General features: G+C 39.2%; 2 protein-coding genes across 3 annotated transcripts; both read right to left on the reverse strand.

Moving 5' to 3' along the window:
* Positions 1-3,041: 3,041 nt before the first annotated feature.
* Positions 3,042-9,383, reverse strand: LOC134071118 (trichohyalin-like). The gene is made up of 3 exons (XM_062527715.1): positions 9,291-9,383; positions 3,173-8,327; positions 3,042-3,088 (listed from the first exon to the last, which is right to left on the reverse strand). The coding sequence occupies exons 1-3, from the start codon at positions 9,306-9,308 to the stop codon at positions 3,060-3,062; spliced, it is 5,202 nt and encodes a 1,733-aa protein (XP_062383699.1). The 5' UTR covers positions 9,309-9,383; the 3' UTR covers positions 3,042-3,059.
* Positions 9,384-10,786: 1,403 nt separating this feature from the next.
* On the reverse strand, positions 10,787-13,321 carry LOC134071123 (rano class II histocompatibility antigen, A beta chain-like). Of its 2 annotated transcripts, none has more exons than XM_062527719.1 (5): positions 13,188-13,321; positions 12,813-13,085; positions 12,341-12,622; positions 11,530-11,643; positions 10,787-11,307 (listed from the first exon to the last, which is right to left on the reverse strand). In XM_062527719.1, exons 1-5 carry the CDS (start codon positions 13,249-13,251, stop codon positions 11,267-11,269), a joined length of 774 nt encoding a protein of 257 aa, XP_062383703.1. In that variant the 5' UTR covers positions 13,252-13,321; the 3' UTR covers positions 10,787-11,266. The 2 variants fall into 2 exon arrangements, with proteins under 2 accessions (XP_062383703.1, XP_062383704.1); XM_062527720.1 differs by having other exon boundaries at positions 10,787-11,324.
* Positions 13,322-13,445: the final 124 nt, after the last annotated feature.

A 13,445-nucleotide genomic window follows, 5' to 3' on the forward strand; every position in this document is an offset into this window, starting at 1 on the left:
ATGCACGAGCGACAATTCAAATGCGCAGCGCGAGAGCGAGCCAGGCTAAATGAAATGCCATCCTGGCGTCTACAGCACTATGAGCTATAGTCTCCATACAATCACTCACATCAACTTCCCCAATTACATTCTTTATTCACCTCCAAAGGGTTGTAGTACATATGGTTCAGTAGCCATAGGTGTGTATATTTGAACAGAATCTGGTTTGTTCTTACCAGGGCGATTATCTCCTGAAATATCCGAGTTTAGTGCTGCCCCGCCACCGTACCTCCAAGCTGTTAAGTTCCGATTTCATGTTTACAGCACTCTTCGTGTCATGGTAAAATGTAATTTTTGCTACATAGCTTATTTATTGCGTGGGTGATTGAATTTCCGTAGGTATCCGCTGCCTTAGTTAGTTTGTATAGAAATGAAGTGACACATACAACAAGAAGGGAACATGGACGTGCAGCAGCAGGCAGTTGGTTTCGTTTCAGCACTGACTCGCGGTCACCAGCTTTCGAAAGGGTCGCGCGCGGTAGGGAGGGGGAGTAGGAAGAGGAGACGTTAGATTGACGAACGAGCTGTGAAATGATGGTATGGGGTGAGGAATTCTATTGGCTGGAGTTTTTTGAGCCCTGCCCGTTCCGCAGATGATTGACGTGTTTAATTTCCATTTCAGTGCTTCCAACTTAGTGGCTATAAGTGGGTTAGGAATAGGATTTCAAGTGATTTTGCAAAAATGGCCAAAAAAGCTCATTCCATACCCTACCTTTAAGTGTGTTCACCAGTTTATGATTGTGTGTGCCAGTAAATACATCTCAACATTGACATCTCATCTGGAGACTTGCATGTGTGGGAATGTATACCACCCTCACTGGATTCACCTACAGTCAGAACAGGAGCACGAAGGATGCCATCTCTATGGCACCTCACTCTGCGCTGTACCACCTTTAATGTTATTAGATAAAAATGTTCAGCTTAAAAAAAAAAAAATCTGAAATAGGCACCTTACTTTGGATAGGCAACAGCGATATACTGGACTAACTCAACACTTGGCACTTCCGATATGTTTAGTGTCAGATACAGTAGGTGTTTACCAGATGCTAAGGAACCAGAAGTGAGCACACATGGATAGCTATACAAACTGTGCTTTCATTATACAGCTACACACAACAAAATAGTTTAATAGCCCTGGAGCAAGCTCCTTATTATGCGATATCAATGGTGATGCAGCATTTGTTTGCACCTGCAACAACAGCTGCCTCTATCACCTGAACAGGCTTGGTTGATACATCTTTCAGGGTCTCCCTCAAATGTGGGCTCTTTTCCAGCTTCCTGTTCAGCGAGTTCTCTTCTTTTCTTTACTTCTGCAACCACTAACTTCCTTATGGAGAACAAGGCTACAATGCAGTAGCCTACAATACGGTTACTGTACATCAGACTGAAGTAGTTTTTTTTTCTGTTTTACTTATACAACATTTCAACCAGCACACTAGTGCCCTACCCTGACAGTCTTGTAGTTCGTGCTCCATAAGAAACTTTACATATGTATTTATGTAATGATGTCCTACTTTAATTTGATACTTCACTACATACTTTAACAGTTTATACAACTAATAAGATAACACAGGTGATGCACATGAGAATAAAGGGCAATAATGTCTTCCGAAGTCCAAATATGGGGTTGGGTTTGTTATTTTCTGCTTGTCCCCCTGAAGCAATACTATTACAGTAAAGTAATTACTCACTTTTCATAAGATAAAAGTATTGGTAACAATTCTGGGTGATCTCGCTCTATGATCCACTCTTTTATCTGTATGTAAAAAAAAGGTTGTGGCTCTGGAAACCAACAAAGTGGGGGCAGTTTTACATTGAACAATAACAAAAAAACAGTGTTTCCTCTCTGGTGTGTTTTGTTATGTGTTTGTTACCTTCCTTGTTCCCTTGAACAAAAGCGTCTTGTATGATATTGATAATATCTTGGAAAAAAGTCAACTGACTGTCATCAATTGGAAAGCTTCCAGGAACCAAGCCTTCTCCTAAAGCAGCTGATACTGTTTTAGTCTGGACATGATGGGGCTGGCTGATATGAAGTACATCAGAGTTCCCCAACCAGGTTAGTCCTATGATTTTGTTTGCCTTGAACAGACGGTCATTGTGATACTTATCTTATCACAAAGGCACAATTACTAAGATATTTTCCTCTGCAAGTCACTTTTTATCTCCAACTTTTGACTTTTATATCTCATAATTTTGACTTTTTATCTCATAATTTTGACTTTTTTATCTCATAATTATGACTTTGTATCTCATAATTTTGACTTTGTATCTCATAATTTTGACTTTTATATCTCATAATTTTGACTTAGCATAAAATTATTTTTTTATTTCCCTGGCGGAAATGGGCTTCCATACATTTCCATCTACACAAGGTATGAAATAATAAATGATGAAGAATTAACTTATTAAACTTATTACTTATTAGGCATGAAAACATAAATGATGAATATCATTTTTTTTTTTACAAATCTTAGTTCAAACTAGTCTCATTACATCCCATTGATTAGTATAGTACAAGCCTGGGTGCCAGCCGAATTTAGCCCCGCCCACAACATTTGAGGTCGGGAATTTTGGTCTGGCATTGCTCCATTGAGGAAAAACTATTGAACCAGAGCTGTTCGTACCAATCAACTTGTCAGGACGTGCTTTACACAATGATAGACAGATGAGTAACAGTGCCTCGTCTATCGCGTCATCTGTGCATTTCGCCTGGGGACCAAACTAAATTTTTCTGTAAAAGTCTACTGGGGCTACATGCCTACCAAGTTTCATGTGCTCCGGTGTTACGGTGTCCCGGGAATCGTTTACCAAAAATTCAGGAAGTAGATGGCGGGGAAAAGAAGAAAAAGAAGAAGAAAAAAACATTGACATATATGACTAGCTATGCTAGCGGCGGTCATAATAATGACCGATGAAACAGTGAATTTTATTTTATTTTTTATTTTTTTACTACAATTTTCTTTTAAAAATAATATTTCTCTTTTTGTTATCAATCTATCCTTTCAATCAATGTCTTGTCACTTCTGGACACAGAAGATGGAGTAGTCTGAAAAACAAAGAAAAAAAGCATTTTAATTTTCATAGGTCAACCCAGTTTTTAAAACTAGAATTACAAAAAAATGGTTCTCACCTTTGCACTCTGGAAAAGGCACGTTATGGCCTATAATCTGGGCTGTCTTGCTATTGCTTTGACCTGATGGTGTCTTTGCAGCTGGAGACTTCACACTCTTCTTTTTTGAAGTCCTTTTCTGGACCTTTTTCTGTCCTGCCTCCTCCAACTCCTTTTTCTTAATTTCTTCCTTTCTTTGTGTATCTTCTAACATTCTCTCATCTGCCTTTTTCTTTACTACTTGCTTTTCATGCTCATCTTTGCTCGCCATTCTCAACTCTTTTCCCATTTTTGCTTGTGTTGCCACCTTCACAGATTCACACTTATTTTTGTCCATTATCGATGTCTTTTCTTCCTTTTTCTGACCACCTGTCACTTTGCTCTTCTTTCCTTCTATCAGAGTTTCTTTATCATTCTCCTCAACGTTCCTTTGATCCATCTCTTTTGACTTGAGTTCCTCACCACATGTATATGTGTATTTCACCCGCTCCATCAGTCGGTCCTGCTCTTTTTCTCTCTTGCTCTGAATCTCATTCATCGTCTTTTGCTCTTCAGCAAGTTTCTGTTTCTGTTGCTCAAGTGTTGTGTCCAACTTCAATTCATCCCTCTGTCTCTCAAGTCTCGCTGGCTCTTTCTCAAGATCTTTGACCAGGTGTATTAGTCTGTTTCCCACTCTCTCCTTTCCCAACTCTTTTCCCATTTTTGCTTGTGTTGCCACCTTCACAGATTCCTTCACACACTTCTTTTGGTCCTTCATCAATGTCGTTTCATCTTCTTTCTGACCACCTGTCACTTTGCTCTTCATTGCTTCTATCAGAGTTTCATTTTTCTCAACTTCTCTTTGATCCATCTCCTTTGACCTGAGTTCCTCACCACATGTATGTGTGTATGTTTCATTCTCTCTCTTAAATTCAGCCAGAAAGACTTCCTGTCTTCCACTCTCTCTCTCCTCCTTTTCTCTCTTTCTTGCTTCCTCCATCAGTCTATCTTGCTCCGTTACTACAGACAACTGATTTGACTGTTCTTCCTCTCCTTTTCCCTGCCATTCAACCCTTTTTTGTTGCTTTTCCTCTTCCAACAGTCTCTCTTTCGGTTTATCCGTTGCCATGGTTATCTTCTTTATCAGTGTTCTCTCTGTCCCCAGCTGTTCTCTTTTTATCTCGTCTTCCATCAGTTTTTCTTTTTCTTTTTCAGCTGCTTTCACCCACTCCATCAGTCTGTCCTGCTCTTTTTCTCTCTTGCTCTGAATCTCATTCATCGTCGTTTGCTCTTCAGCACGTTTCTTTTTCTGCTGCTTAAGTGTGTTGACCAACTCTTTCAATTCGTCCCTCTGTCTCTCAAGTTGTTGGTCTCTCATTTTCCTCTCTTGCTCCATCTGTATAGCTTCCTGTTTCTCCATCACTTTGTACAACTCATTCGAACTATTGTGCATCGTCGTTTTGTCATTCTCCATTTGTTCTAAGTCCTTATTTTCTTCTATCAGTCTCGCTGGCTCTTTCTCAAGATCTTTGACCAGGTGTATTAGTCTGTTTTCCTCTCTCTCCATTCCCAACTCTTTTTCCATTCTGGCTTGTGTTGCCACCTTCACAGATTCACACTTCTTTTGGTCCTTCATCAATGTCTTTTCTTCCTTTTTCTGACCACCTGTCACTTTGCTCTTCTTTCCCTCTATCATAGTTTCTTTATCATTCTTCTCAACTTTTCTTTGATCCATCTCCTTTGACTTGAGTTCCTCACCACATGTATGTGTGTATGTCTCATTCTCTCTCTTAAATTCAGCCAGAAAGACTTCCTGTCTTCCACTCTCTCTCTCCTCCTTTTCTCTCTTTCTTGCTTCCTCAATCAGTCTATCTTGCTCCGTTACTACGGACAACTGCTTTGACTGTTCTTCCTCTCCTTTTCCCTCCCTTTCCTCCCTTTTTTCTTGCTTTTCCTCTTCCACCATTTTCTCGTTCTGTCTGTCTGTTGCCATGGTTATCTTCTTTATCTGTGTTCTCTCTGTCCCCAGCTGTTCTCTTTTTATCTCATCTTTCATCAGTTTCTCTTTTTCTTTTTCAGCTGCTTTCACCCGCTCCATCAGTTTGTCCTGCTCTTTTTCTCTCTTGCTCTGAATCTCATTCATCGTCTTTTGCTCTTCAGCAAGTTTCTTTTTCTGCTGCTTAAGTGCGTCGACCAACTCTTTCAATTCATCCCTCTGTCTCTCAAGTTGTTTGTGTCTCATTTTTCTCTCTTGCTCCATCTGTATAGCTTCCTGTTTCTCCATCGCTTTGTACAACTCATTCGAACTATTTTGCATCGTCGTTTTGTCATTCTCCATTTGTTCTAAGTCCTTATTTTCTTCTATCAGTCTCGCTGGCTCTTTCTCAAGATCTTTGACCAGGTGTATTAGTCTGTTTCCCACTCTCTCCATTCCCAACTCTTTTCCCATTTTTGCTTGTGTTGCCACCTTCACAGATTCACACTTCTTTTGGTCCTTCATCAATGTCTTTTCTTCTTCTTTCTGACCACCTGTCACTTTGCTCTTCTTTCCCTCTATCATCGTTTCTTTATCATTCTTCTCGACTTTTCTTTGATCCATCTCCTTTGACCTGAGCTCCTCACCACATGTATGTGTGTATGTCTCATTCTCTCTCTTAAATTCAGCCAGAAAGACTTCCTGTCTTCCACTCTCCCTCTCCTCCTTTTCTCTCTTTCTTGCTTCCTCCATCAGTCTATCTTGCTCCGTTACTACAGACAACTGATTTGACTGTTCTTCCTCTCCTTTTCCCTGCCATTCAACCCTTTTTTGTTGCTCTTTCTCTTCCAACAGTCTTTCTTTCGGTTTATCCGTTGCCGTGGTTATCTTCTTTGTCAGTGTTTTCTCAGTCCGCAGCTGTTCTTTTTTTATCTCGTCTTCCATCGGTTTCTCTTTTTCTTTTTCAGCTGCTTTCACTCGCTCCATCAGTCTGTCCTGCTCTTTTACTCTCTTGCTCTCTATCTCATTCATTGTCTTTTGCTCTTCAGCACGTTTCTTTTTCTGCTGCTTAAGTGCGTTGACCAACTCTTTCAATTCATCCCTCTGTCTCTCAAGTTGTATGTGTCTCCTTTTTCTCTCTTGCTGCATCTGTATAGCTTCCTCTTTCTCCATTGCTTTGGACAACTCATTCGAACTATTTTGCATTGTCGTTTTGTCATTCTCCATTTTTTCTACGTCCTTATTTTCTTCTATCAGTCTCGCTGGCTCTTTCTCAAGATCTTTGACCAGGTGTATTAGTCTGTTTTCCTCTCTCTCCATTCTCGACTCTTTTCCCATTCTGGCTTGTGTTGCCACCTTCACAGATTCACACTTGTTTTGGTCCTTCATCAATGTCTTTTCTTCCTTTTTCTGACCACCTATCACTTTGCTCTTCTTTCCCTCTATCATCGTTTCTTTATCATTCTTCTCAACTTTTCTTTGATCCATCTCCTTTGACTTGAGTTCCTCACCACATGTATGTGTGTATGTCTCATTCTCTCTCTTAAATTCAGCCAGAAAGACGTCTTGTCTTCTATTCTCTCTCTCCTCCTTTTCTCTCTTTCTTGCTTCCTCCATCAGTCTATCTTGCTCCGTTACTACGGACAACTGATTTGACTGTTCTTCCTCTACTTTTCCTTGACTTTCCTCCCTTTTTTCTTGCTTTTCCTCTTCCACCATTTTCTCTTTCTGTCTGTCTGTTGCCATGCTTATCTTCTTTATCTGTGTTCTCTCTGTCCCCAGCTGTTCTCTTTTTATCTCATCTTTCATCAGTTTCTCTTTTTCTTTTTCAGCTGCTTTCACCAGCTCCATCGGTCTGTCCTGCTCTTTTTCTCTCTTGCTCGGAATCTCATTCATCGTCTGTCGCTCTCCAGCAAGTTTCTTTTTCTGCTGCTTAAGTGTGTTGACCAACTCTTTCAATTCATCCCTCTGTCTCTCAAGTCGTCTGACTCTCATTTTCCTCTCTTGTTGCATCAGTATAGCTTCCTCTTTCTCCATTGCTTTGGACAACTCATTCAAACTATTTTGTAATGTTGTTTTATCATTCTCCACTTTTTCTACGTTCTTATTTTCTTCTATCAGTCTCGCTGGCTCTTTCTCAAGATCTTTGTACTGTATCAGTCTGTTTTCCTCTCTCTCCATATATCTCCCCATCTTTTCTCTCCTCTTTTCTTCCTCTATCAGTTTATCTTGAATCTCTTGTCTTTTCTTTTCTAAATGTATCAGTCTTTCCTTCTCGCTTTCAACTGATGAGAGCATGTCAGCTCTCTTTGTCCCTCCCAACACCATTTCTCTTTTTCTCTCTGCATCTGCTAGTTTGGCGGTTGCATTCTCAGTAACTTTCACAAGCTCTCTTAAATGAGCCTCCTCTCTCTCTCTCTCAGCCTGAAGCTTTTTTGTTTTCAGTTCCTCTTCCTTCAGTTTGTTTTTCTCTTTTTCAAAAGCTATGACCAACTGTCTGAGATCTTCTTCTCTCCTTACGTCATTGAACACCCTCTCTCTCTTAATTTCTTCTTCTGTCCATCTCATTTTTTCTCGCTCAATAGCCATGACCAACCCTGTTAGTCGATCCTCTTCTTTCTTTCTCTCCATCTCCACCATTTTTCTCCTCATCTCTTCATCTGCTAGTCTTCCTGTCTCTTTTTCAATCGCTGCAAATAACTTTTTCAGTTGTTCTTCATCTCTCTTAGTCTCTCCCAACACCATTTCACTTTTTCTCTCTGCATCTGCTAGCTTGGCTGTTGCATTCTCAGAAACTTTGACAAGCTCTCTTAAATAAGCCTCCTGACTCTGTCTTTCAGCCTCAAGAATTTTTGTTTTCAGTTCCTCTTCCTTCAGTTTGTTCTTCTCTCTCTCAAAAGCTGTGGCCAACTCTCTGAGCAGACCTTCATCTCTCCTTTTGTCATTCAACACTTTCTCTCTCTTTATTTCCTCTTCTGTCCATCTCATTTTCTCTCGCTCAATAGCCATGACCAACCCTGTTAGTCGATCCTCTTCTTTCTTTCTCTCCATCTCCACCATTTTTCTCCTCATCTCTTCATCTGCTAGTCTTCCTTTCTCTTTTTCAATCGCTGCAAATAACTTTTTCAGTTGTTCTTCCTCTCTCTTTGTCTCTCCCACCACCTTTTGTCTTTTTATTTCTTCTTCTGCCAGCCTCTCATTTGATTTCTCAATATCTTTGTTCTTTGTTTGTTGGTAGTGGAGGTATACAAACACATATGTGTATCAATTAATAAATGGCCTTTTCCGGGGTATAATTAAGATTAATCTATTGATATTGTCATGAAATATATTTTTGACACAATGTTATTGTCCCCGTCAAGCATTTACAGTGTTTCTCAGTCGCTTTGGTACTTTTCTCAGATCAGAATTTAAATTCTCAAAATAACTGTTCAATCTTCACATCATTGTGCCACATGCATTATTGCATATTGCAAATGCTTTGGGACATTCATGCAAATTATTCCATACAACTCTTTGCTACATTAATAATTGTCATGTTGATCAAAATAGGTCTCTGTTGAATAGTACAGTTTTCCAAAAGGAGATTGTCTTACTGTATGTTCAGATTGTCCTACTGTATGTTCACATTTCTACATTTTGTTTTTTTTCCTTTGTGCAATGCAGTCTTTTACTTTCTGTATCACAATGACATGGTCTGTCAACACATTACAGTACACATAGTAAAAGCATAAATGTGAATATTGTCCAGTGAGTCTCTTGTAATCAAACTCACACATACACTAAGGTGTTTACAATAATTATCATCAAAACCTTCTCCATGGTTTACCGGAACATCCCACCAGAGTATGCCTACACTGTTATATTGACAACATGACTAAGTAATTTGACTGTTATCCGTACACAATGACACTAAGACTTGTCATTCTGATGCCATGCACTGACATGTTCATTGACATAGATATTTACTTTTGAGAGATGAACTAAGGATTTTGAGCAAGAGACTGGCCTTTTCTGGTAATGGTGTTTTGGTATTTACGAATTGTTTTGAGAATGCACTTACTGTTTTAAAAATGTTGAGGATGATTTGAGAAATGTACCAAAGAGAAAAACTGTAATGTTGAATTATGATGAGACCCTCAAATCAACAAAATGATATTAAGATTATGGAACATTAGCCTTTACCTGTAGCCTATCAGGCATCTCTTTCCTAAACCATCCGTCGGTTTTTGCATGGAGCTCTCCCTCAATGGACAGAAAATGTTTGTCCAGCTGCTGCATGCGGTCATCGAGGTCCAACCTGGCTCTTTCTAGCCGGGAGCCTAGGCATCTCTCTAAGCTCTCCTGCTCAAATGCGCTCATCTGTAGAAAGAGTTGGGGGATGAATATGATGAGGTGATTTCATTCATTCATATTGTTCAAACTCAAAATGTCGTATTAACTTATTAGGCCAAGAAACTATATCGGTACCTGCTCATGAGTTATCTAATCTTAAATCATAAAATGGAATAAGAGGTTACATTTCAACAAACATCAGTAAACAAGTTTTATTATTAATAAAGATAGCTTACCTTTAGCTTGCTTCAGCATGTCTAGTGGTTGTCTGAATGACATTAGAATGTTGAGGTTATAAATGGCCACGGTGACATCAGCAGTCTTACTGTGACATTATGCCTGGTCATGACATCATAATGCACACTTATAAAACACAACCAGTCACTAAATATTTATGGCATTTGGCAGACACTTTACAGTTTACAACCACTACATTACATAGTTAATATAGCTACATAGTTATTTTTGTATTTTTTTATTTCAAATGTGTCAAATTAAAACACCTCTATCACCACTTAGCAGAAAAAAAGCTTTTGGTAGACACTTTCTGATGTACACTATGGCTAAAGTTCCTATGACAATGTAAACTGTATGTTACACCTTATATGTGGGAGTTTGTTTGCAAGAGACTGGACAAGATTACGCTTTTACTGTTTGTAGGCTACTGTAATCTGTTGACAGACCATGTAATTGCGATACAGAACAGCACTGCATAGCACAAAGAAAAAAAAAGAAATGTAGAAATGTGACACAGGACAATCTCCTTAGAGAAAATGTAGCTGTAGGAATACAGTGCAGTCTTCCTAGGCCTCCTGTCTGTTGGACCACAAATTCTCATACATCAAGACATTATAACTTATGCTATGAACTTAATGCCTAAATGTTGTGGGGGTGGGATATTCAACACAGACCCATTATAATATATGTTGATCAACATAAGGAATCGAAAATGTGGAAAACAGATGAGAATTTAATCATTTGCATGGATGTACCAAAGGCTTTGCAACTTGTTCAAATAAATGAGGAACTGCTTTTTTGATGTGCACACGTGACACAATGATGTGAAGATTGAACAGGTAGCTTTGAGAATTTCAATTCTGATCTGAGAAATGTATCAAAGTAACGGAGAAAACTGTAGGCCTTTAATCTTATGATGTACAGTAAATTATGTAAAAAAGGTTCAACAGTTTGTTCCATGTGTCCCTTTCTCAATTTGAGCACAACCACAACAGCTATTTGATTCACACGAAATGTGCTTAACCCATGTGTTTTCTCAGAGTTGCCAGTTGAGGGCATCATAGTCATATCTCTCCACTCACATTCATACAATAGAAAAAATACTCAAACACTCAACAATTGGACATTTATTGGGAGCAAGTACTTTGGAACTGGCATGGAACTGAGTACCTTGGAAAATAAATGATCAGTTTTAATACATTTACAAGTACAAATCTAAAAATGTAACAACGACTGGTAGCAGCACTCTGTGTTGTTCTAATTATTCTGTAGCCTACCCTTGTTGAAGTCACTCAGCTAGTATGTGGAACATGAATGAGAAAAGATCATCCTTTTTTTATATTAACTAAAACACAAAATCTACATGGATTACATGGTAAAAAACAAAACCTGTGTTGCACATTTTAGTTTATTCTAATCTCATTACATGCCATTGATTACAATACACATATCTAGTTGGAATTTAGATAACATTTTATATTACATTTTTAAGAGACACGAAACCTTCAAATTATGATGAAATCATCCTCAACAATGAGCTGTAAAGAGGCCAGTGATGCATTAGAGGATGAAGAGGAACATGAAGAAGGTCATGAAGTAGAGGCTGTTCTTACAGGAGCCAGCGTCCACCCTGTGCCAAAGAACATACTGTCAAAACAACTGATAAAATAAGACTGTTTATTTTATTTTCTTCTTGAAATTATCTTGGACCTCTCCGTCATGAGACATTGGAACATACTCTTACAAGTTCTATACTATTAATACTCATACCAACTCACTCATACAGTATAGCATTCCCCATACAGTAATACTAAAGACATGCAAGTATGCAGCATATACAGTAACAACTAACCTTGAGACGACTTCCTGTTGTAGAGCAGTCCTGCAGCAAAGACCACCAGTCCCAGCACCATTCCAGCAGCTCCAATAGCCATCTTGTTCCTCTCCGCCTCAGGCATGGTGGACTCTAGCAGTACAGAGTGTATGTGCAGTTGTAATAGTCAGGGAAAGGAATTCAAATATATCTTTATATCATCAGAAAACAAAAATTGTGACAACATGTGTGATACTTCCTCTTTGATCATATCTATAGTCACAAAGTACAGAACACAATGCAGACATTCATTTCCCCATATCTCATTCCTCAACAATACACTGCACACACAGGGGTTGTAATTCTTGACACACATTAGCAGTGGCTACACACACACACACACACATTTACACTGACAACATGCATACAGGAGGTGGTGACCATAACATGTAAACACTCAACACAACAACACATTACATCACCCAACTCTCCTGCAAAGCACCCTAGGAGCTAAAGTGCAGAACAGCTATAGGCTAAGGTGACCAGATGTCCGAGACCAAAACCGGGGACATAATCCCAAAAATTCCCCAAACATTTTCAGTTTGACTATCAATCTGCTTGAAATATACACTTTTTATCTTCAAAAAAGGGGGACATAGGTAGTTTTTCTGTATTTTCCCAGGGACAGGCAACCAAAAAACGGGGATTGTCCCCTGAAACCGGGGACGTCTGGTCACCCTAAGCTAGGCTCAGTCCATTACGATATTAAATTTCAACAATGTATCCATCGTTAATGTAAGCACAACCCAATATCAGACTTTTTCAGTACTTATGAGAAGTAAGAGCTCACCCCAGACAAACTCTCTGGGCTCCTTGAAGCTAATATGCTCCACCACGCAGGTGATCTTCTCTCCAGGTTTGGGGGTGAACTCCAGGTAGGAGTGGACTTGATAGAACCAGTCTCCATCCGCCAGCTCCTCTGTGGCCGAGACATCGCTGGTCACCTTCCGACCATGTCTGTACCAGGTCAAGCGGATCAACTTTGGGTAGAAGTCATACGCACTGCACACCAGCATGCCAGGGTGATGGTCGCTGAAAGGCTTCCCCAAACTCAGCTTCACTCTGGGCTCAACTGCAAAAGTGTGTTTCAGCGTATCTTTGAAAATGTTGTCTTCAAATAGACGTTCTGCTCATAATGTTTTGCAAGAAATTTTGAAAATTTAAACTAAGGCTGAAAATAGCTTTTGATGTACAAGTGATAGTTTTAGAAATGGTGTCACCTGTGTACAAGAAACTTGTCTATTCATCTATTATTTACTTACATTTTTGGTCAATTCCATAGTTTGCATAGACATGGGCATTGACTTTGCAGAGTCTGTCAACAGAGCCCCGCTCATATGGCAGAAGGAATTCATCATGATTCTTCTCATTTGCTAAACGCATACCAATACCGGAATAGCCCTCATACAAACCAACAGTGCTGTTAAACACTAAGAATTCCATTTTATTGTAAAAGTATGACTCTACATAAACCATATCACTGAAATTCATCGATTTGGAGTAGCATCGCAGCCATCTGTACATGCAATATCCATCTATAAGCAAACAAACAAAACATTATAGCCTCATATTCATTGCTACTTTACAGCAGACACACTTGTTTAATGTGTATTAAATGTATTTGTTTTTGCACTTACCTACTCCAAGGAGTACATTCACTAGCAGCAGGAGACAAGTACATATCAGTTCTGAGCAGGACATCGTCTCCCTCGAACAGGAGGCTGTGTGTGAATATTGTGTGTGAAGGATTATATTGACAGTTGTGCAACCATTAATCAGGAAGTAATGAAAGAGACTGTGTCATACTGTATGTTTAGACCGTATATATACACACAGACCACTATATCAAACCAGGCAAGCAGCAAAACAATACCAAAGTAACAAAGAGATGTGTG

This window comes from Sardina pilchardus, chromosome 23 (assembly GCF_963854185.1).
Source record: "Sardina pilchardus chromosome 23, fSarPil1.1, whole genome shotgun sequence".
NCBI classification, from domain to species: domain Eukaryota; kingdom Metazoa; phylum Chordata; class Actinopteri; order Clupeiformes; family Clupeidae; genus Sardina; species Sardina pilchardus.